Source organism: Blastomyces dermatitidis, assembly GCF_000003525.1.
Source record: "Blastomyces dermatitidis ER-3 genomic scaffold supercont1.4, whole genome shotgun sequence".
Lineage (NCBI taxonomy): Eukaryota > Fungi > Ascomycota > Eurotiomycetes > Onygenales > Ajellomycetaceae > Blastomyces > Blastomyces dermatitidis.
This window is the reverse complement of record NW_025544777.1, coordinates 1,557,589-1,580,993: the sequence shown is the minus strand read 5'-3', so window position 1 is coordinate 1,580,993 and position 23,405 is coordinate 1,557,589. Positions and strand designations below refer to the sequence as shown.

Genomic DNA, 23,405 nt, shown 5'->3' with positions numbered 1-23,405 from the left:
TACTTGATTTATAGCTGTGAATATGAATCTCATTATTCTATACTACTTACTTTCTCTCAAGTCTTTCAAGTCTTTTCTCATCAGACTCTCTATTTATAAATACTATCTTTCTCAGCTTACTTCTATACTCTCAGCACAATTTATTATCTCTGAATCACTATTTACTTATTTATCTCTTTGATCTTCTCTTTTCTTCTGTAGAGATACTCTCAGTAATCTTAATAGTCAGATCAGAGTTTGAGTATTGAACACTCTGTTGAATAAGTTTAATACTGAGCTGAAACATTTGAATATTGTGAAGATAATTAATATAAGTAGTCACAGTTTTACTAACTGTGATAATATAGAGTTGTTCAGTACTCATGTTATCAGTGTAATTCAAAATAGATACTCTTTATTCAAGTGAAGATCTGCTGAGAGATCTGCTGATTGAAGATATAATATTTTCTTCAGACTTAATTATGTCAGACATTATATCAGGTCTCACTGAGAAGTCTCAAGTGATAGATCTTCAGAGAAGGCTGATTAATCATTATCTTAGAAAATTACCTCTTCTCTCTCTGATAGCAATCACAATTCAGCACTGAATGAGTGTGAACTGAAAGTCTTGTACTCTCTGTCTGACTTGATAAGTTTCTCTGATCAACATCACATCTGTGCAGCTTTGTGAAGTTACTGAGGTCAGAAGATCATCAGAGTAAGTCAGCTCTCTCTTTCTTTTAATTTGTCTCTGAAGCTCTGCCTTCTGACTGTCTTCAGCAGAGCAACTGATCATCATGGCCTTGAAGAGTGATGGAGAGAATCCTCTGAACAATGATGAATTCAGAAGAACTATTGTTCTTGATGTGTACGCTGATGCCACAGGTGAAGGGATCATGGGTACATTTTCCAGCCCGGGAGCCAAACTGGAGCCTGGAACACCTGCCAGTCCTGGAAAATGCGCTGGGGAAGAGCACAGACTGATGGGGCAGCGATGCATGCGATGCACAGATATTCATGTTGAGATTCTTTCCCTGCCAGATGTTCTCCGGGAGAGGGAGGGTCGAGGTGACAGAAGCAATCCCAGCAACCTCAGTGACAACAGTGACTTCAATAACTCCGGCAACTGCAGCAGCAGTGGCAGTGATGATGAGGTGTATCAGGAAAGTGATGATGATGACCATGTCACTAGGCAGCCGCGCAAGCGGCGAAAACTCTGGACATGGCAGTCATCCAGGTCTGTTGTCACTTCTGACACTTGCACAGGAGATCCCTCTCCGACTGCTGTGGTAAACAATAAGCCAAGGAAATGGAATCCGACAATGAAGTATGATAAAAACCCAGTCAGTGATTCCTCCAGTGTGTCCACTGTCCCACTAGATGATGCAGTGATGAATCAATCAGGCGACAGCATACCGGTCTCCGGTTTTCTTTCAAGCTATGTGGCTAGGTCCAAAGTGTGCTACACTATAACATTCTATCACAAGGAGACCGGCCGGCTCCTGTCAGCAAATGCAAACAGTATGTCAAGCCCCGGCTGAGAAGGGCGGCCGTCTGTCATGACCGGTATATGTGTATGTACCATTTACGTCAGAGGACGACGCGCTGCTGAAAGAACTCAAGGAGGGAGGTGAGCCATGGGATGAGATCACCAAGCACTTCCCAGGCAGATCCAAGGCGACTCTGCAGGTGCAGTACTCCACCAAGCTGAAGCTTCGCACCCCGCTGCCAACTCGCAAGTTGAAGTCAAAGTTGAGGCTGAGAAAACATGGATGCCTTTGAGCGAGAATATCCCAACAGCTGCTACAAAGAAACTGCCACAGCGATGCACGTACCCTCTACTTACAGAAATCTCCATTTACCATGAATGAAGTGACCACTTCTGGCGTGTCCCACGCCAATGTCTCTCCATGGAGTAGGGAGTAGTGGTGGCTGGTTGAAAATGTACGGAGTAGTGGATCCCGGGATCCGCGCGCGAGGGGACAAGTCAATGGGAGATCGCACAGTGGGGGTGGACGCAGGATTGTAAAGCCGATTGGTTAGGGATCTTCATCTGTGTATGTATCGATATCAATTTACTATGCCTGTCTTGATTGTTTTCTTGTTTGCTTCTTTTCCCTTCATTTGATCTTATTTCACTTCTCATATTTCATTCCAGCTCAGGAGCCCTATTGATATTGCCTATCACATTCCCACCCAAGGTCTACCTTGCCTACACCCATGGTATGGTATTTTCTTTGTGTGTGTTCCTTTGTTTGTGTCTTTATTTGTTTTCTCTTCCCTTCCTTTTCTTTGTCTCTCACTTTGGTTTTTCTTTGAACCATTTCAGTTCGTCTATTTTGTCTAGCCCTGGAGAATATAAAAACCTCCCCGATTCTGGATATCCATTGTCTATATTCTTAAACCGCAATAAATAATCGACTGGAAATTTGTATCTCAACAGAAACCCCGTCGCTCTTCTCACTTGCAGTAGGATGTTTTAAAACATTCCCCTCCATGCCGAATGCCAACCCATGGCATGCGAAGACTTTTGTCAACCTCCTCAGACATAAGGGCGGCGACAATATATCTCAGCAAGACGAAATCATGGAGATCCATAGGCAGGTGCTCAAAATGATTGAAATACTTGGGCAAATGTCCGCGATACTCGAGACAATAGAAACACAGAGTAAAGAACAATATGATGCCGACCTGCAGGCCTCTGCGAAAGAAATCGGGAGGTAGCATGTAACATTTGAGTGCCGGTAAGGATTATTTCCATGTCCAGTGGGCTTTATTGCTGACCCGGAAGACAATGTGACTTTTCTGAAACTCAATTGTCATTGCTGGTTGATGTGTAATTCAGTACGAGTTGCTGTTACTGGATTCTAGACCTAAACATTCGGGTCTTTCCACGCTTGCTATGTAGCTTAGTTGTAAAAATTAAAAATATGTGATAGGAATATTGGAAGGGAAAAAGCTGTACGAATAAAGAACATATTGTATTATATTTATGTGGATTTAAAAAGGCCCACACCCTGGTGAGAAGTTCCAGAGTTATGCAAAGAAACTCCGATCATTATTATGGTATTCTCGTGACTATGATCAACCCAAGGGAGGCTGCCCTGGTGCAGGTTATGACTTCCCCGTGTGCATGACGAGCCCTATTTATCATCAGTTCGGGCATCTATCTAGTAGTCTTATTACCCGCTGTATTACCTTCAACAATGGAGCCAACTCTCGGCTTCTTGGCATGTCTACTAAGAATCTGAGACTCTCCTCCTTCTTCAGTTGTATTTGCGAAGCTCCATTGCGTGTCTTGATACTCCGTTTGGTCGGACAATGTCGATAGATCAGAGGTGTCCAAGGTGAGAGCTGCCTCGGAAGCTGTCTGGCACTGAGAGGTTGAATGAAGCTGAGATTGGGCCTTTGCATGCGTTTCATTTGCTGCCCTAATAAATTCATCCCTCTTTTTCTTTGCCCAGTCCCGAGCATTTCGGTATGCAGATGCTCCATGTCGAAAGGTTTCTGGGTCACTGGTCATTGACCAGCCTTTGAGCTGGGTCATAATATACTCAGGGTGACGGCCTAGGCCTTCGGGCTCAGTGAGATGAGTTGTGTATAGCTTGAGTTGACCGCCATGATAAGTTGATGTAAGAGTGTAAGCATTGTTGTCGTAAATTGATCTATCTTGTTGGTATGACTGGAGAGTGTGCATGCCACGAGCTCCTAGAGCGCCATCATAACAGGCTTGCCGTGTAGCTACAGCCAAGGATCCATCAGGCCCTTTTGCTTCCAAAAAGAAATTTGGTACCATCGGAAGATCATCCTGTGTTGATGGGATGATATAATTGCAGAGTTCATTGCGGATCTGGCGATTGAGCTGTTCAGGACGCGCACTGTAGAAGTGATCTGGCTTAGCCTGAGCCAGTGTGCCATCAGTTAAGGGGGCAAGATTTCCAAGTGAGTATCCCCCTCCAGCGCATTTGGGATCATCAATGTCACCTTCAATGATAGGAATCACTGATGTTGTGACTGGTTGTTCTTTAGATGCATGTGTATCTGCTCGTTTGAATTTCCGGAAATGTTCATCAGAGAAGTTTGATGGGGAAAGAGAGGATCGGGATTGAGCTAGTGTTTTATTGATCTCCTCCCAGTTTTTTGGCATTGCTGGTATTCGACCATCTGGATATTCCTATCCATCAGGGTAAACACCATGATCAATTAGATTCTGCTGGAAGTTACGATTATAGGGTGTGGTGCTTGTGGACTTGGTGGTACTCTTCATATCTGCACTAGGAGAACCTGCGCGTCGCTTTCTACCCCGGGACCTTGAGCTCATTGCTTTTTCAAGGAAGATTTCCTGTTTAGAATACTGGGCAATATTATCAGCAATGGTGTATTTGCATGGATTTGTAGTTACATACATTTCTAAGGTCAGTTAGGTCAGGTCCTCCCAATCTGGAAACCCTTTTTATCTGCTTTGAACAAGCAGGTGCACAATCACGGAGAAAGGCTGGAGCAAACTGAAACAGCTCAGTGTGAAATTGTTGAGTGAGAGGTTGATGATGGTTCTGGGGTGGTTTCAGGCAGCTGTTTCTTCGATCCAACTCCTCTAACGCATCTTTGGTCAACCAAATCTTTGACAGGTTATCCCAATATGCTGGTGCCGGTGCGTCGAGCTTCTTCCTTTTCCGATATTGTGACCTGTCGGATGGATGGGGCTTAGGATACTGATGCTTGAGAGACGGGTTGGACGCCACTGAACTAGGCATATGGTCATAATCATAAATTTTTGGCTCTTTTAACTTGCGAGTATGCATCGAGGTCAGAAGGGGGCAGAGGTTCTTATAATTAACTTTTGTGCAGGATCCCAGAATGCATTTCAGGTGCTTATCCGGAGATTATTGTTGAGTGCCGAATAAGGTGCTATACTATGGCAATCACGTGATACAGCATACTTTTTTTTAGCAGGCGGTGGGTTGTGACTAAAATTAGCAATGCGGACTGGAGTGGTCGCCTGTCCACTCAATATGCCATTAATATTATTATCCTTGTCTCCGTTAACTTCTTCTCACCCTTCACACTTCCGCATTTAACGGGATATATCAGAACGTTTACGTAAATCCATCCCACTCTCGCTGACCAACAACAGAGCAAAGCCCGGGAGGAGGGGGAAGTGTGTGTAGCCATCTAGTGGGTGTATACAGAAAACTTGACCTCGCTAATGATCTAGTGGTTAAAAGCAAGCAGCCAAGCGCCCGACAAGGTGAACGAAAACACTGCCAGCAGGTGTGCAGTGCAAGTACCCATGTCCCCTTGATACAGGGACGGAGAGCGAACTTGATTTGCTCAGCATTATCAAGGCATATTGCCAAGGTGCCAGGCAACAGCGCATGCTGCATGAAACTTATTATGCGCAGCGAACCAAGATCGAGTCAGGATTGAGCACCACGTAAAAGACGAGCGCGATTGAGATGGGAGGGCGTCGCAACGCTTGGGTAACAGCTTGGCGCAGAGTCATCGTCACATGGAACCTTCGGGCGGATTACCTAGTGCCAGATATGCCCCATCTTCTTTTAAAACGACTCGACGGAGAGAGAGGAAAAATGCATATTGGCTTCTAATGCTCTGCTGAGGCAGTTCACCATACATAATTACTTGCTTAGGCTATTTTGAGCGCTCTCTCGTAAGAGCAACTACTCTGGCTCAAAGTGTACGTTAAAAATGCCAAAAAGGAGGCCACAACCACCAACTCCCCACACCTCCCGCAGATTTATACTTCTGTCGCAGGGGTGGTATGCTTTGTTGTCTCTATCTATTTATCTACTGAGCTGATCTGGCAGCCAGAGAGAGCCAGTGGCGTACCAGTACAATTGATAATGAGACATCCAGCACCCAACTTCATATTGTATGTTTGTCCTATAAAAAGTTCAAATTATCGAATTACCAACAAGTGAAACTGCCAGGTAAAAGATGATGTAACTGGGCAGGCTGAGAACATCAATGCTGAGTATATTTGAGAAAGGCAATAGCTCAACATCACACAAGACCGGCCTGGTTCAGTGACTCCAAGACTCATTTCCACAACTTGTCATCAGCAACAAAGTTATTTCCATTTCATCATATTCCTTTGAGATCATGCTTTCAATATCAGCATGTCCATTCAGAAACTAGTGTCAATTTTTGTGATACTGTTAAGCCGACTATGTCTCGTAAAAGTCTTTCTGAAAAAGATGAACTACTCTTATCAAAATATTAATACAATATTTTAAAAAGCAAAACATGTCATTCAAATTATAATCTGTAGAATAGTTGAAGATTGTATTAATAGAGCTATTTACAAAGAGCTTAATATAGTGGTTGATCACATACCTTCCACATTATGTTCTGGAAGAAGCTAAGGGCCATGTAGCCATCCAATCCTTGGCTCTTGTTCTGAGATCGCCACGACAACGGCCGCAGCCGGCCAACACAAGCATTCAGCGATTAACTTATGTCAGTGGAGAAACGTCGCTGCCTGGAATTTTTTTTTTTTTTTTTTTTTTTTTTTTTTTTTTTTCTCGCAGAGCAGAACAGCAAGCCCGATGATGGTAGGTAACCGAGATAAGGACTGCGTTAGCCGTAGAACTCTGTGTGTGTTGTGTTGCGACGACGCCAAAGCCCAGGAAGCAAGAGGACGATCAGGCTCTAATATTTCTCTCATCAGCCTGCATACACGGTGGAAGGGCGGGGGAGGGGATTGGAGCTACCGTCGGGGACCAAAAATCTTTCTTGAGAATAGAAGTACATCCATAGAACTTTGTCATTTTATACGCGACACAGCCCGGGCGAAACCGCCCAAACAGCGAGAAAGGAAAGGGGATGAATGATACCAGACCAAGCTCAAATCAAGCGGTGAGAAACGTAGAGGGACAAATAAACCTTTCATACTAGGAATAAATCGCAGGAAGCCCCGTGCATATAAGTGAGAAGTAGTAGAAGACGAAGAGGAAGAATATAGGCATCGAGATAGATAATGGGTTTGTTCGCAAGGATTTCAAGTCAATAACGTAAATATTCGCAAAACATAATAACGAAGGTGAAGGGAAAGAGGAGGATGGGAATGAAGAAAGAAGGTAAACAGATTTCAAACAAAATAGATGTGTACTCCGTATATATGTATATAAATTACCGCTTGGGGGCCAGCTGAGCGGAAGCAGTTTTAAGTGAAAAAAATAAAATAAAAGGAGCTGCAGCTTAGCCCAGCAAGCGATCAGTATTAAAACCATCGCCTTCCCCCTCTCACACACATATCACCATCACCCACCCCTATACACCATGACTCAAAAGTACATATCCACTCCTCGATATGCCGGCCTTCCCTTCTCTTCTCCGCCCTTCCTGGTATATGTTCAAATTATCGAATTGCGTTGTCGTTCTTTAAACCTGCTCAGATCCCCACGTGCTATCCGCCTCGCGCATGGTAGGTGGGGGTTCTATCGACGGCACAAATTCCAAGGCAACGTATCCGAGGCCGACGACGCCAACGATGGTGCCGGCAATGATTCGTAGGACTTTCCCCTCGATAAGGATGCAGCCGACGAAAATGTAGACTGAGAAAAAGTTGACCCGGGTTAGATTATTGTGGTGTCTTTGGATACTAACGGTTACTTTACGAGATTTTTTTGGAAGTAATAACTTACAGATACCCCGTCCAATGAAGGAGAAAAGGAAGGATGCATGTCGCGAGAGATATGATGGGGGATGTGGGACGAATTCAAGGGCACCGACGGCTACATATGTGGAAAGTGGAGTTGAGGTCCGCCGTCAGCGATGCTTAATCCAAGTTTTAATCATGGAGAGATAAAAAGGTCTAAGAGAAACTCACCCAAACCGAACAGAATCACATAAACACCGACGACAACGCTGCTTCTATATCACCGAATAAAATTTGACAGGATCTCCATTAGCCAAACGTTTTCCGCGGTGCTCAATTCGCAATAGACCGCGAAGCCGCAAGCTCGCATATCAACTGCCTCCTCTTCTCCGAAACAACATCACCTCTCAATCCCAGATCCACAACGCGCAAAAGTACCAATTGCGAGAAATGGGAATTCATTTCCAATCATTCGGCCTGGGATAAGTGATAGGGATTGGGAGGAAGTAGCTCGTACTTACATGCTTGGTGGGAAGAACTGGCTGACGCCGCCCAGGACCATGATGGCCCCGATGCCCAGGTTGATCAAGCGGCTGTAACAAATGAAGTAGAAAGAACCGTCAGTGAAATTTGTCCAAGTTCTCATTACGCGTCTTATTTCCGCGACGGTCACCCCTACGTAGAGATTGCGGAAATATAACAGCGCAACAGGGGATAAGTTTTCTTTTAATTTTCTCCACAGAATCCGCATCCCCGGAATCGGAGGTGGAAAATTGAAGGCAATTAAAGACGGGAAATATCACATACAAGATATTGGAGAAGTCCATCCTTTCTTCGTATCAATCAATCAAAATTCCCTAATAATATAAAGAAGAGCTCCGGCGTTTGCGCTTTTTGTCCCCTTTCGCGATGGCTTCTTCCTTTTCAGGCGCGGACGGAGGTAGAGGAAGCAGTCCCGGCGCAAAAGCTTTTATTCAAGAAAAAGGTTTTACCGAAATGTCACAGCCTAAGAAGCTGTCGAGCTGTTTCTGCGGCTGGCGTAGGTAGCAGCGACAAAGTTTAAATCATCACTTTCATTCGAAACGTACGTAATATGTGGCTGGAGAAGGAGAGCGGAGCTTGGGTGTTTGCTTTTGGGTTTCTGTAACTATGTGGCGCGCACGGTAAGGAGTAACTTATAAGGGAGCCGAATGTCGTAAGGAGAGCAAAGGCGATGACGGTATGAGGACCCCGTTACAATATCGGTTGACAACTGCAATAATAACTAATGCGCCGAGTAAAAAATAACAGCATGTTCCCAGAGATCCTATACGGATGTTGTTGTTGTTGGGGATCAAAACAGGCTAAGGGCATCGCGCCTTGGCGCTTGTTCTTGGCGCGGGATCAGATAGATAATAGGGGATTTTTGTTTGATCAAACTGGGATAGTAATTATGTGAATAATATATTTTATAAAACTACATTTTTAAGCTTGGATTGCATGCTTTCAAAAGAGACACATATCTATATTTACGAAAATCGAAAAAGGAATCCTCGACGGCAGGGGGATCCACGGCACGAATATTTACGACCCTCATTCACATCTTGAACCCTCCCGTCCGATCACGGAATAAGCCTTGGGGATCATATATGTCCCTTATCCTCTTCGCATACTCCAACGTCTCAGGCCGCAGCCGACCAAAATAATCCTGCGCATGGTTTGCATCATTCATAAAAAGGGGCAGATACGCATCGGGCAGCGTCCCCTCTCTAATCCGATCTAGGGTATCCTTGCGGACAGCGTCCGTGATAGCCTTCAGCGCACGCTCGATCTGAGGCACATATGATGGGCAAGTATACGAATAGTTAAGCTCTATCAACAGCCTATCGACAGAGTCGTCGAGATCGAGTAGGTCGCCTCCATTCTCCTTGGCATGGCGGGCCAGACGCTTAGGGATTGGTTGTAGGGATAAAGTGCCCATTAGACCGGGGACTAGTTTATTCTTCTTTGTGACAGTTTCAAAGTGGTTGTTGATGGACTGCATGATTTCCGGGTTGGCGGCGCAAGGGAGTGGAGAGTGTTCGACTGCCATGTCGACTATCTTGCCGTTGATGACAAGTTCGTCTTGGGCACTCACTAAAGCTGAATATTTTTGGGTTTTGGCCGTGTTGAGGGTTGGACCAATGTCGGTGAAGTTGTCGAATGTTCCGGGAGGGGGAGTCTCGCCATCGTAGAAGAGTAGTATCAACCAGACATCCAACAGATCTGCGACACCGATGTTGTGGGTAGCAATTATGGCAGCCTTGTCATCTGGATAGTACTCTGTGAAATCTCGCACGGCAGCCAGGACTTCATTTGTCTTATCAAAACCGATTATCAGGTTCCCACCCCAAACCTATATGCGGTTTCTGTTAGTTACCGAAACCCTTTTTATACGGCAACTTCAACTTACTTTTCCAATTTTATGTGCTTTTAGGGTATATGTCGTGACAATTCCGTATGCATTTCCACCACCACGGAGGACGTTGAAAAGGTCAACATTCTCAGAGCTTGTTGCCTTGACAATTTCACCGTTTGCGAGAACAACATCGAACTCAACAACAGTGTTCATAGTCCAACCAGTTTGCGTGCTCAGGTAGCTCAATCCGCCTAAATAAGTAAATAGCCTCAGTTTCGAAATTCACTCAAATTCTGCGTTCAAACACACTAAGATATGAAAATACCTACCTCCCAAAATATACCCACCCACGCCGACATGTCCGACACGACCTCCGACGGCAGTTACACCATTGGGTTCAAGGACCTTGACAACATCAGTCCAGCGGTTACCAGCACCAACTCTCACCGTACCCGACGCTTCATCGTAGTTGATCTCGTTGAAACCCTTCAGGCTAATAAGAGGGCCGCCAACAACGCTCGAGAAGTTGCGATTAGGGTTGTGGCCGCCACTCTTTACAGCAAAGGTCTCATTATTCTCCCCGAGCGTTTTCACAATCATCGATAGCTCCTCTGGCGATTCAGGCACCAGTATGCACGAAGGTTTGAGTCTCCCGCACTCTGCCGACCTGGGAACAATTAGATTGGTTGTTAAGTCGTAGAGTACAAATACATGTGGAGCATCGAACAGCCAGGTTCACGTCAACCATACCAGTATTCCCGTTGTTCTTCTGCATACGGTATCGTCAATTTCTTCTTGATCTCGACATTTGATATCAGCGAAAGCTTCTCACACGTAGAGAGTGCGATTGAGGTACTGGCATAGTATGCCAGTACCGCGGCAAGGGAGAGAATGTGTATCATCGTTCAATTGAAAGGGGCATTGAACACAGTAATAAATAGAAAAGATCCAGGAAAACGAACATAAAAGGACCACCAACGCCCATATTTCCTTTCCCAGCGTTGCAGCTTTACCATAATATATAACAACCACTTATTAAACGGAGCATATCCTACCCCTATTGTCTCCAGTATAGGGCCGTAGAGCTAGGATGAAAAGCGCAATTAAATCCGCCGCCCAATGGCCAGCGGCTGCAGGCTCAGGGGATTTAGCTTGAACTGTCCCTCACATAGCATAGGCAGTAGCGCGCGCCGAAAAACCCGTAACCTCTCATTGCAGGAAGCTTAGTGCTGATTTTCACACATCTTCGTCTGTAGAGTAAAACTATGTATGGGCTGATTCGGGAACAATGGTATCAGCCAGCTCGAGCTCGGATGCTAACACTCAGCGGGCTTATAGGCTCAACGCAACGAGCCGAGGAAAAGTTCCTAAAGGGCGTTTGGCGCATGATATAATAATGCTACCATTCGGCTTTCATTGAGATCGTTGGTGAGCCGATGGTAATTCAGGATGAAGAGGTAACTTAGGACTTAGGATGAAGAGCGCACTGTGGTAACTATTTAGTAATGCGGGGACTAGCCTCAACCGGCATTTACCCCGAGCTCTGGGCAACCCGTAGAGCCTTTCTAGCACGGCTTTGTTATCGCATAAGTATACGAAGTAATAATTAAGTTGAAGGTAGAAGCAGTTTTGAACGTCTCTCATGTCTCGAGGTTTGAAGGAACGAGGTTGTTTTGCACCAAGGGGCCAAGCCAAACGGGTGGGAGCCTCGACTTCAGGCTCTCGCTGCTCAACAAAAGAATGGCTACTTGACACCCAATTGCCTAGGCGTTATATTTGCCTGGATCTGACTCAATGTATCAGATTCTTTGTTTCTATCACTACCAATTTTCGCTCCCTTGTCATATTTTGCTGAAACTGCTCATCCTCCACCTACGAGGTCCACGAATATGGGCTGTGAGTGGGTGCGAAATGACAACCTAGTATAGTACAAGAAAACAGAGTAGTAGATGCCGTTGCCTTCACATCTATAAAATATATCCCAAGAAGAACGGGTAACAGAGCGAGAAAGCAAGTATATATCATCCAAAAAACACATTCACCCAACTCAAACACAATAAATAAACCCTACAACTTCGCCCTCCCCATCCCCATCCCCATCCCCTTCTTCCCCAACGCCTCCCTAACCATCTCTACCGCTGCCGCCGAACAACCCCAGGAAGCCTGATACCCAAACCCACCATGCCCATAGTTATGGACAACAGTAACACCCCCAATCGTTTCCGTCTCCATCCTCACCCCTCCGTCCCGCAACGGCCGCAAACCAACGCCGTGCCGGATGATATCTAATCCTTCGATACCGCGATCCTTGCCGTTTTCGTCTTTACCAACAAGGTCCGGGCAGAGCTCCACGCATCTCTTCATGATGCGCACGGCTGTGGATGGGTCTGGTTGGGATTCCCAGTTGCCCTTTTGATAGGTGCCGCCGAGGATTGTGCCGCCGCCTGTAAGAAGAAAACGCAGGTAAGTCAAGGGTACGTAGATGTAGATATATATAGTTCAGGAAAAGATAAAAGAAGGGGAAGAATCCCAGATTAAGAAAGAAAAAACAAGGGGGGGGAAGGAAAGGAATCCACTAACCAGCAGCCCTCTTCATAATATAACAAACCTCATCATCACCATCATCCGACCCCGAAATCGACGTCATGATCCCCGGGTCATTCCTGACAACAACAATCTGGCCGCGGGCGGGCAGTAACTTCATATCCTCAACCCCGCCCAGGTTCCGCGACGCGAGGCCTGTGCAGTTCACGACAAGATCCGCCTTCTTGCCCGAGTGGTGCACGGATGCCGCATCGGCGATATGCTTGAAGACAGCGCGCTTGAACACGACGCCATTCTTGAGGCATTGGGAGACTAGCCAAGGGAGGTAGACGCCCGTGTTGATGCAGACAGAGGTGAATGAGGTAGCGTAGTCGACGCCGGGGCCTAGTTCTTCCTTAGGGAGGAGATAGAACTATTATATAGTTCAGTATTATTCTTCCTGTCAATATACATGTAAATGTATGTAATGTACAACCGCAAGCTTTCCAAGGATTTCACACAAAGGGGATTTACGAGGGTAACCTGGTCAGAAAGAAAAAGGAACTGGCTAGTACATACATCCGGGACGACGTCTTTGAACCACGGGTTTGATCTTGACAGTTCAGAGAACCACTGGCCGGTAGTGGACTTTGCGTCCTTATCACGAGTGTTTATTACCGTCCCTACATCGACCCGTTATTTCTAAAGAGTTAGTTTCTGTGAGCAGAAAGAAAATAACAACCTACCCAGTCACCAAAAAACAAACAATCATTCTCTACAAGAGGAATTCTAAAATAAAAAATAAAAATGAAAACCCACGTTGGAAATGAATGCCGGCACTCGGGTCATTTTTCGCCAAATCCGCCAAAACAGGCCATGTATTCTTCTCCCATTCGGCATGGGTAGTACCGGGCAGCCCGACCCTATATAGAGAGATATATATATATATATATCAATTAACGAAAATAAATCAAGAAGTGGTTCTCATTGGACACGACATTGAATGGAAAACAGGCCAAAAAGCATAAAAAATATATAAAACGTACGGGAGGTAGTTTGCGCCAGCCCATGGCGAACAGTACTCGATATCATAATCCCCCGGCATATGTTTTGCGGCAACGGTGATCTGATTGGAGGCATCTCGGGAGAGCAAGAGGGCGGTAGTAAGACCCGTCACGCCAGCCCTGGATGGAGGATATAAATAAAAAAAAGCAGAACAGATAGGTCAGCGGTTGTAATCAGGGCGTGCGTTTCGGGGGGAAGATGGAAGGGCGTGTTCAAACAACTAACCCAAGCACCACGATCTTGTGTGATGCCATGTCGCACTTGTATGTACCGTACACTAACCACTACGTACTGCTAGGTGAAAACTGTGAGGAAGTGAATGCTCAGTTGTCCTTAGGCCAATGGGAGGTTACAGGAACAGAATCGTAGAGTCGATGTAATAATAGTAATAAAATAATATATCGGATATGGCGTGGACTGGGCTGTTACGGAGAGCCGTGTTTCGGCCGTTCTACTGGCACCGAGTGGGGTCGCGCATATTCGCTGCAACGCTCGGCAATTCTTGAATTAATTCCAAAAATAAAATAAAAAAAGGGGTCCAAGGATATATTGAAGCAACTGGTCTTGCCAGTCTAGGAATAGGTTATTTAACCATGGAGCCGGTCTGGTTGCTAATTCTATATCCCCTGGTATTCATCCGAAGTAGTTACAGTAACTACAGCAGAGCCGAACTGCACAATCAGTAACTAACTCCCTGCGCTCTACGCTACGTAATTCGGCACTTCCTCACACAAGGAAGCTACATAACAGCTACCGCAATAGCTACATTTCTATCTAGATTGCAAATATTCGACCTTCGCTGGTCATATTTTATACATCCACTTCTCTTGAAGAAGGTGTCATGTTCCTTCATACCAGTACTTCTCAGGCCCACCCCTTAACCAACCCTAACCCGGCCCCAATTTCGCCCTATCGGGTGCTAATGTGCACTGACGAGACAGATTCGAAAGCTTTAGCAAGCTCATTTCCTCTTATAGTATATATGGGGAATGCATGTTTTTACTCTTGGACATTCTTTTACTCCTTGGACCACCAGAATTGGTCGTGGAACCCCATTTGTACTGTTCAATAGCATAAAAATCACATGGCCCTTCACCCTCCGGTGAAAATAGCTCCCTGTCGAACAAACGAAAGGGGAGCGGGGCAATTACCTGCATTTCAGATGCATGATGACGGGAGGCTGTTCGTCCTAACTCCTAGTGAGCTATCAGATCCCTCCGGCAAGGGGAAGCCAGACATTCATTCTATCAAACCCAATCATCCTTTGAAGCGGTCACTAATCGACATGGATGGGCTTATCAAGCTTTGGGCACACAAGCTAATGAATAGCCTAAAGGGGCCTTCAGAGGCCGAATGCTAGCTTGAACGGGCCCGGGCGAAACTCACGGGAAGTTATGTTAGATGAGACTGTTCTTCAACAGAAGGGCTTCTTCTAATCGAGGGCTGTTTGAGAAGGATATCTCGGGCAAAACTCGAATCAAACTCTTGAAGTAAGGAAGATAAAAGAGATGGGAATCATTCGAGTCATTGCTTCTTTGATGATTTTCTTCTGCTGAGGCTGCGATATGCCGATGCTTGAGTTAAAGTGTCAACGACGCATGGTATAGGTCGCTTTCTCTTGATGAGGTTCAACATTTGCCACGAAAATTTCACATAGGTATCAAGGCTTCAACTCTCACCAATGTCCAGTTTTGATTACGTTGGCCACAGCCGGACTCTATGCTACGGAGCAGCAGCACTGAATATAACCTTGTCATCAGAATTTGCCTGGCACAGCTCTCTTGAAGAGAGGATGTCACTAAACTTTTCAGACTTGTGAAGCACGGATGTGATGGAGCTACATGAAGAAGTCATGGTGTATGAACTTTCACAATAGCCCTTTGAGAGTCAAGATCTATGGTTATCACCTCATAAGCAATGTATTGCCACTCTTTTGTTCCACGAGTTTAGCTTCTTGGAGCTAGATGGTACGGAGAAAACGAACAACATACAAATCTGTGCTAGATGAATACATAGCCTTTTCGCTGCGAATCATCAAACCCTCATGGGGCTCATTCTAGGTTTTCTCTTGTTCCTCAGCAGAACTCAACCACCCACAAAACTTTATCTTGAGTGAAGTTTGCCAGGTGCTTTTGATGAGAAGCGTTGAGCTCGCCAACGGTGGGACCAGAAAGAGACAGGTATGGCAGGTATCAAGAAACTCTGTCATGGCTTAGAGCCTGTCAGGCTCCGGGCTCCTAACTACTGGGCCAAAAAAGACCATAAGACGGTTGGCTCCTTGCGCACCGTTACAAACTCAAAAATTTAATAGCTGGCCGGCCGGTTTGATCTGTATATCTGTATGGTAGTTTGCAGGCCTAAAATAATGCTCAATATCTTCATGCATTTCCTGCCTTCTTCCCGAAGCCTACCTTCTTCCTGAAGCAGGCGAATGATTTCAGCTTCTTGAGACATTCTAGATCCAGCGGGCAAACTCTACTAGGCGGGGTGGTTGAAGTGCCGTATCCGTTGCAACGCAGTTTTAGGGCGCATGGAGATGAAAGCTTGAAGCGAGCGGCAAGAGGCAAGAGTGCCTTTCTCGTGCATCATGTTGAAATTGTCTCTGTGCACGAGCTTTGCCAATCCGAGGGATCCGCCGTAGATAGCATTTGCAGTAATCGCCATCCTTATCCAGAGTAGTTTCAGTACTGGCAGCGTCTTGTGAGTTAGTTCAGGTGATACTTTCATGTTTAAGTTGGGCATGGTTAGAAAATGGGAAACGCAGGGCATTTTTGCCCCGTCATATATCGTTCTACAATAGCGTTAAGAGCGTTGAATGTATCTTTTCCCGACGAACTTGGAACTGCCGCAGTATATATGGTTTTCAGCAAGGTTTCAAGTCTCGACGTTAAGGTTCGGTACTCCGAAGCTTCATAGGCCAGCGCGTGTTGATTTAAAGTGTGCAGAGCAAACTCTGGATTGTGCCTGGATTGACGTCATAAAAATAGGAGAAATCCACGTGACTTGGCATCTTGGCGCCCCGAGCCCACGGCCGGCGATGATGTCGCGGCTTTAGATAGAGAGAAGCGAGGACTAACTCCATAGCTACATATCTATCACCACCACCTTTCGCTCGACATCTGCACCACTGATCTCGCTCTAACTCGCTATAAATCTCTATTGCCCTTGATTTGTTGCTCTTCTGCCTCCATTGAACTCCCGTGGTCTTTATCTGCGGGTTTTGAAGCGGTGGTGGGACTGTAACTTGACACCCCCGATCTCGTTAAGGAACTACTAAAGCTTCCGCTTCCACCATCACCTATATTATTCACGAGTCTTTATCTGCGTTGCCAACAACCCAACCACCACACTCAGCTCTACATATATGAAAACTCATTATTCACTTATCTCCACTATTCCTACTCTTGTCTATATCTCTACCCCCCACCAGCCACTTTGATCCTCCGAAATACTTCACTTCTTCTTGATACATATCTCTCCGCTTCACTCCAATCGCCCCGCCTGCCCGATCCCCCCGCAAACGGGCACAAAATCACAGAAACTTGAAGACAGAACCACTACCAGATGAAGAACCTAAAAACCAATATATTGCAACCATGGCTTACCTTAAACCACCCTCAAACCCCAGAGTCGTCCCGATTATGGCACGAAGCAAATCCGCCTCGGCTGGTCCCGCAAGTACCAGGAAGCGTTCTCCTGAAGACAGGGCCATGAAAAAGCATATAGAGATGGCTATGGCCGGGATGCCTACCAAGGACAGTCTCAAGTTGGAATGTCTTGATTACTTCAAGCTGTATGCTATGCCCGTCTTGGGCGATGGTGAGTTCTGCTTTTAACTTTTTTTTTTTTTTTTTTTTTTTTTGTTCTTCTTGTTCCGTTATCCCAGCTATATATAAGCCAGACAACATCGGATAGATGGCTAATGTATGTGGATTTACTCTTTAGGAAATTGCCTCTTCTACTCCCTCTCAGACCAGTTGTATGGAGATGTCGAGAGCCACATTAAAATCCGAGCACGTTTGGTCCAACATATGCGGGACAACGCCGACTACTTCGTACACTTTACCGCCGATGTAGGCGGAGAGCGTCGAGCTCCCAGAAGGAGCGCTGCTCAAGCTGCCCGCCTAGGTTATGCCAATGTAGACAGAGTTGCTACTGCAGAAGGGCAAGCAACTAAGTTTACACTCCAGCTTGACGAGATGGCGGAAAAGAATTCTTGGGGTGGCGCCCCTGAAATCCAAGCCTTTTGCCAAGCCTATGGCCTGGATGTGCTGCTATATTCAAAGGACGGAGTTCAGAGATTCCAAAGCTCCTTTGCTGAGGCAGATCCCAACCGGGAGGTTATACATCTAGCTTTTCATGTATGCCAACGCCCACATTCCCAGCTTCAGGTATATCATGTTTACTGACATTTCTCCAGGCGTTCCAACACTATTCCTCAGTACGGAATCTCGATGGACCCCATTTTGGTCATCCAAAGCTCTCAGCTCGACTTCGGGGGGCAGATATTATCTACAGAGAAGCCCAACGCAAACATCCGAAGATTGACGAAGAAATTAAGTCGGAGATTGCTCCGACAGAGTTCCCAAGTGCCCCCACCATTAATCCAGCTGATATGCACTGGATGATAGCCCTCATCGGACGAGATGAAGTCCCAGCAGAGGATGACGGGCCATTCACCACCATGATTGAAGAGCGTAACCCCAAACTCCCTGTCACTCTTAACAAATCAGTCGAGAACGAGAGCCGCTCCTCACCCAGATCACCAATCCCTTACACAACTACAAACCCTCCCCTTCCTGCTCGCAGTAGCGGCTACTACTCCAAATCATCGACAATGAGTCCATCCTCCGGAGTTGGCTGGGATTCTTCCTCGCGCTCCTCTTCTCGCCATAGCGTGAGAAGCAAACGGTCCGCAAACGACAGCGACCTAGACGACGAAGATGGCATTATCTTACCCCCTACCCGCCGTTGCCGTGGCAGGTGTCCAAAACGTCGTATGCTGGAGGATGTCACAGTTGATATCCTCGGGGATCTCGGTGAGGTCTTTGCAGTTGGAGTTAAGAATGACAATGACAATGATGACAATGAGCTCGAAAAATGCAACAACCCCAATCGAAGTGACGACCACCAGAATGATAAAACCCGAAATGACGATGTTAACACTGAGCGTGTTAATTTCCACGGCCATACTGGCACAAGCACACGCAATCTGAGTGCCGAACCTGTCGTGGGAAAACACCACATCAAGCAGAATCAGACCAACGTCACCGTGGTGAAATCGATCGAAAAGGATGATAATGATCGAGATGGCAACCTAAGTAGTGACGGGACCTTATCGCCTAGTGCCAGTCAAGGCTCGGAGGCTACGAACCCTAAAGACGATGATACCGATGATGAATATGATGATGAATATGATGATGAGGATGATAGTAGTGATGGTGACGATGACAATGACAGCGACTATCAAGACGACGACGACGAATGAGACCTACGGACCCGAGCAACTTACATAAAACAACGCTACACACATCCATACATACCAGCATCCATCCGTACATACATTACATACATACAACTAAGACCGCTTGAAATTTCATCAATAAACAACCTCCGGATATTACCTTCACGTGGCACATCTCACAGTGCCATCATACATTACCGCTTAAGCATTTATCGCCGTGGCTCCCTTTATCCTATCCTATCCTCCCATGTCGCAAGTCCACCTACTCCATTTATCTTCTCCCTCTCCCACCTCCCACCGTCTCCACCTTTCTTAATGACGGCGCTATATTGAACGATTTGTTATATCCCTTTCATCTTTCCCTTGCCACTTTCCGCTATCCCATCCCCCACCACCCCTTTCCGCCTCGTCACCTGCCTCCCATCTCATCCTATTCCATCTTATCTCTCAGCGCGGAGTTTTCATCATTGCGGTGATAATTTCTATTTTCCTGCATAATGGTCCCACGAAGTTTTTTCAATTTTTTCCTTGCGCTTTTTGTATCCCTCCATCCCTCTTATGCATACACACACTCCCACGCTCCGAGGTTTCCACTTTTTTTTATATGTCTTTCCATTTTACGCATTTGTTTGAACTACTAGCTCATCATCATCATCATCGCATTGGCGTCGCATTGTGTCTTTTCTTTTCTTTTCTTTGCCTTTTTTGGCGGATGGATACACAAAATCTCCGTCGCCCGCTTACACTCCCCGATACAAACCCATACACCATCATAAACAGACCATACACATACATGGAGAGCGGTTTTTTGTTTCCATACATTTTTTGTTCCTTTTTTTTTTTTTTTTTTTTTTTTTTTTTTTTTTTTTTTTTTTTTGATGATCGCTATGTTCATGTTTGGTTCCCCAGTCTGGTGTTTAAATCTCTTATAACATGTTTTGTTTTCACTTTTCTTTTTTAATACCCTCTGCCTACTGTCTCTTCCTCTTATCCCCCTTCTGTCCCTGTCCAAACCATGTCAAACTGCATCAATCATCACATTCCCCTTCTCCCCCCCTATTTTTTTTTTTTTTTTTTCTATACATATCTTCTGTACATTTCATCATCATTTTCAGGGTAATGCATGCATGTCTTGGGAAAGCTGTTCCATGTACCTCTTTGTGTTTTGTTTAGTTTAGCTTGTGATTTAGGTACTTCTCATCAATTTTTTTTTTCTTTTTTTTTTTTTTTTGTCTCTCTCTGTCTGTTCCAGGTGTGTGATGCAGTTCATAGAGATATAGTAAATGTAAAACCTAACTACTCAGAGAGTGATATTATATTCTTTTCTTTCTTTTCTCTTCTTTTTCTCATTTTTCCTTCATTCTACAGTCATTAGATGAAGTAAAGAGGGGTGAGTTTTACTCTTATACATTGGCTGTATAATAGTTAGTTATGATACACTGCTACATGACTAATATAGAATGCACTGTTGATCAGATTAGAATAACAATCAATCAAATCATTCATCTTCATCATCATCTTCATCAGAAAGTAGATAACATTGAAAGAAAAGAATAAAGTGAAAGTGTAAAATTCAAGTAATAACTTAATTTTCAAGTGCTCTTCATTCTTTTAATAGTTAATCTCAGTCTTCAATCTCATCAGCAATTCTTTAGTTAAAAAGAGTGAATCTAGAATACTCATATGATACAACACAGTAGTTATAGTATATAAGAAATCACTGTTTTAAATATGATTCACTCATTTCTTCCCTTTTCTGATTAATACAAATATCTATCATTCATATTCAAGATATTAAAATCAAATCACATCCTTGTTATTTTCTTCTGTCTCCGGTTTTTTTTTTTTTATATCATATGTAATTTACCACATTTCCCATTCCCAATCCCTCACCGGGAAACCATTCCATACTAAGTATACAAAAAAAAAAAAAAAAAAAAAAAAAAGGCAAAAAGCAGCCAAAACCAGAATATACCATTCAACCTCCCTCCTTTTTCCCCTCCACCCCCAAACACTCACACACTCACGACGAAACATGCTTATTAATGGCCGCCAGAATCGCCGCGGGCATCGCCCCGAGCACCTCATCCACCTTCTGGCCGTCCTTGAAGAAGATGAAGGTCGGCATGGCGCGCACGCCCAGCTCCTGCGCGATGTCCGGGCACTCGTCGACGTCGACCTTGTAGAAGCCAACGTTTGGGTATGTGTCGGAGAACTCGACGAGTTTGGGGGCGATGGCTTTGCAGGGGCCGCACCAGGTGGCGTAGCAGTCGACGACGATTAGCGGTTTGGGGGGCTGGCCGGTGCTGGCGGTGCTGGCGGGGGTGGTTGTTGCGACGGCGGAGTCGAAGGAGGCGCGGCTGTTTGGGGGGGTTAGTTGTATATTTCCTTGTATTTCCTTTTTTTTTTTTTTTTTTTTTTCGGTTGGGATGAGATGGAGTGATGGGATGATGGGATGATGGGATGGGGATGGGATGGGAGTGGATAACTATTAACCACAACCACAACCACAACCATAAATAAATAAATAAATAAAAACCACACTCACTCTTTCAGATTATGAACAACCATGGTGCCGGCGGTAGGTCTAAAGCTGGCACGGGCGGAAGAGGTGAAGGAGCGATTGGTACTCAGCGAGGAAGCAGAGGCTGATGCTGTGGAGGTAGATGTCGTGCGCAGGAAGAACGACAAGGGGCGGAGCGAGTTATATAGGCGTAGTGGGGCGGAAGGAGGAGGAGGAGTGGTGGTGGTGGTGGTGGTGGTGGTGGTGGTGAGAGTGGAAGTGGAAATGGAGGTGGAAATGGAAGTGGAAGTGGAAGTGGAAGTGGTGAAGAGGGGTTGGCGTGGTTGATGATGTTGAATTGTGTGCAGAAAGAGAGCCCGCGATGACGTCTTCGGGAGCATCCTGTTGCTGTTTGCTGGGTTAACCACTTATATGGAAATTGTAATATTTTTATTAATCTTTGGATTCACAGCCGCCCCCCTTGTCTTCTTGTTTTTTGGTTTTTTGGTTTTTTGGTTTTTAGTTTTAATTTTAATTTTAATTTTTTTCTTTATTTTTAATTTTAATTTTATTTTTTGTATTTTGTATTTTCTTTCTTTCTTCTTTATTTTATTTTTTTTATATATATTTTATTATTTTTATTATTTTTATTATATTTTATTATATTTTATTTTTAATTTTCCAAATTGTGAGCCAGGATGATTCCAAATCAATCGACTGGCTTCCCCATATTTATATTTATGATTCGGGATGTCGGAGAAGTGCGAGGAACCGGAGTATCTCGGGTGCTGCCGACCGATGCGAACGGGGGACGGAGAGAGAGACAGAGAGGATTTCGCAATTCTTTTAGTTAACTGCGTTCGTGGTGTTGCCGGTAGCAGGTGTGTGTGTAATCATAACAATGGTAGGTAGTTAGTTATAATAGCAGGGGCGTTGCGTTGTTTATACCGGAGTTGTCTCGGGTTCTTCGATTTGAAATCACAGTGATGATTTTGTTTAATTGATTTGATTGATTGAGCTTCGATCAAGAGGGAAAAGAGAAGAAAATAGAAAATACATTCTTGAAAATAAAAATAAATAATAATAGGTCGCGTTTGGTGGTAAACAGAACCGCGCGTGACATCGGAGATACATGCCAGGCTGGGTATGGTGTTATTACGCACCGTACTGTACTGTACTTGCGTGCGCCACACCTTAATGATTTGATGGTGATGAAGAGCCTTCGAGCAGACAGACTCTTTTATTATAAATACAACAATGAAGTAAATCAAATATCCTTGAGAGAGAATGCCCATTCTAGTCATTTTCTTCCGCTTCAGATCTAATCCATTTCCATTTCCATTCTCAGTTTCCCTAATATTCAAATATCCCTTCCCTATTCCAAATAACAAGCCACTACACTACTGCTACGGCTATTTCCCTTTCCCCCAATTTCTGAAAGAAGTAAATCAAGAAAGACACACACTGAAAGAACTTAACCCCTCCCCCCCCTCAAAAAAAAAAAAACAGGATGGGGAATAGTAGTGAAATCCGCACAGAAGTAAAGAACCAGAGTGAAAATGAGACAAGGGTGAGAACAGAAAGAATCAATAATCAAAGCAAAATACTTGAGAGCAGAATCAGAAAACAGACAGAATTGTAGAGAAAGTGTCAAACAAAGTCTAATTATGCAGACTTGATAGAAGAAGTGATAATGTATAAATGATGCAAGTGTAGCAAAAAGACATTTTCATGTGAAAGATGAATCATTTGTAAATTTCATGAAAAGCAAAGATAAATAGATGAAAAAGTGTGATTCTCCACCTGAATTATCATGACAAAGCCCAAAATAGTGTATGGAGTTGGAAGTGAAGAGATAACAAAAGAAAAAGTGGTT

The 23,405-nt window shown here is 44.8% G+C and overlaps 9 protein-coding genes across 9 annotated transcripts; 3 read left to right on the top strand and 6 right to left on the bottom strand.

Annotated features, from left to right (window-relative positions):
* Positions 1–776: 776 nt before the first annotated feature.
* On the top strand, positions 777–1,761 carry BDCG_04067 (uncharacterized protein; the record flags this gene model as incomplete). Its single annotated transcript, XM_045419741.1, has 2 exons — positions 777–1,500; positions 1,574–1,761. The coding sequence occupies 2 exons, from the start codon at positions 777–779 to the stop codon at positions 1,759–1,761; spliced, it is 912 nt and encodes a 303-aa protein (XP_045275974.1).
* A 714-nt stretch (positions 1,762–2,475) lies between these two features.
* BDCG_16837 (uncharacterized protein) lies at positions 2,476–2,703 on the top strand (the record flags this gene model as incomplete). Its single annotated transcript, XM_045426029.1, has 1 exon — positions 2,476–2,703. One exon carries the CDS (start codon positions 2,476–2,478, stop codon positions 2,701–2,703), a length of 228 nt encoding a protein of 75 aa, XP_045280731.1.
* Positions 2,704–3,145: 442 nt separating this feature from the next.
* Positions 3,146–4,781, bottom strand: BDCG_16836 (uncharacterized protein; the record flags this gene model as incomplete). The annotated part of the gene is made up of 3 exons (XM_045426028.1): positions 3,146–4,143; positions 4,204–4,333; positions 4,386–4,781. 3 exons carry the CDS (start codon positions 4,779–4,781, stop codon positions 3,146–3,148), a joined length of 1,524 nt encoding a protein of 507 aa, XP_045280730.1.
* Positions 4,782–6,124: 1,343 nt separating this feature from the next.
* BDCG_04066 (COPI-coated vesicle protein) lies at positions 6,125–8,905 on the bottom strand. The gene is made up of 6 exons (XM_045419740.1): positions 8,405–8,905; positions 8,119–8,190; positions 7,829–7,872; positions 7,644–7,733; positions 6,711–7,553; positions 6,125–6,648 (listed from the first exon to the last, which is right to left on the bottom strand). The coding sequence occupies exons 1-5, from the start codon at positions 8,422–8,424 to the stop codon at positions 7,381–7,383; spliced, it is 399 nt and encodes a 132-aa protein (XP_045275973.1). The 5' UTR covers positions 8,425–8,905; the 3' UTR covers positions 6,125–6,648; positions 6,711–7,380.
* Positions 8,906–9,015: 110 nt separating this feature from the next.
* BDCG_04065 (FAD dependent oxidoreductase) lies at positions 9,016–11,467 on the bottom strand. The gene is made up of 5 exons (XM_045419739.1): positions 10,937–11,467; positions 10,725–10,768; positions 10,304–10,641; positions 10,029–10,225; positions 9,016–9,971 (listed from the first exon to the last, which is right to left on the bottom strand). Exons 1-5 carry the CDS (start codon positions 10,988–10,990, stop codon positions 9,174–9,176), a joined length of 1,431 nt encoding a protein of 476 aa, XP_045275972.1. The 5' UTR covers positions 10,991–11,467; the 3' UTR covers positions 9,016–9,173.
* On the bottom strand, positions 11,361–14,361 carry BDCG_04064 (D-amino-acid oxidase). Its single transcript, XM_045419738.1, has 7 exons — positions 13,788–14,361; positions 13,544–13,681; positions 13,317–13,420; positions 13,077–13,180; positions 12,555–12,930; positions 11,462–12,418; positions 11,361–11,384 (listed from the first exon to the last, which is right to left on the bottom strand). The coding sequence occupies exons 1-6, from the start codon at positions 13,814–13,816 to the stop codon at positions 12,042–12,044; spliced, it is 1,128 nt and encodes a 375-aa protein (XP_045275971.1). The 5' UTR covers positions 13,817–14,361; the 3' UTR covers positions 11,361–11,384; positions 11,462–12,041.
* A 1,625-nt stretch (positions 14,362–15,986) lies between these two features.
* BDCG_16835 (uncharacterized protein) lies at positions 15,987–16,364 on the bottom strand. The gene has a single exon (XM_045426027.1). The coding sequence runs from the start codon at positions 16,329–16,331 to the stop codon at positions 16,041–16,043; it is 291 nt and encodes a 96-aa protein (XP_045280729.1). The 5' UTR covers positions 16,332–16,364; the 3' UTR covers positions 15,987–16,040.
* Positions 16,365–16,645: 281 nt separating this feature from the next.
* On the top strand, positions 16,646–20,091 carry BDCG_04063 (uncharacterized protein). The gene is made up of 3 exons (XM_045419737.1): positions 16,646–17,381; positions 17,508–17,923; positions 17,983–20,091. The coding sequence occupies exons 1-3, from the start codon at positions 17,159–17,161 to the stop codon at positions 19,048–19,050; spliced, it is 1,707 nt and encodes a 568-aa protein (XP_045275970.1). The 5' UTR covers positions 16,646–17,158; the 3' UTR covers positions 19,051–20,091.
* Positions 20,092–20,628: 537 nt separating this feature from the next.
* On the bottom strand, positions 20,629–23,016 carry BDCG_04062 (thioredoxin). The gene is made up of 2 exons (XM_045419736.1): positions 21,575–23,016; positions 20,629–21,386 (listed from the first exon to the last, which is right to left on the bottom strand). The coding sequence occupies exons 1-2, from the start codon at positions 21,928–21,930 to the stop codon at positions 21,050–21,052; spliced, it is 693 nt and encodes a 230-aa protein (XP_045275969.1). The 5' UTR covers positions 21,931–23,016; the 3' UTR covers positions 20,629–21,049.
* Between the last annotated feature and the right edge of the window lie 389 nt (positions 23,017–23,405).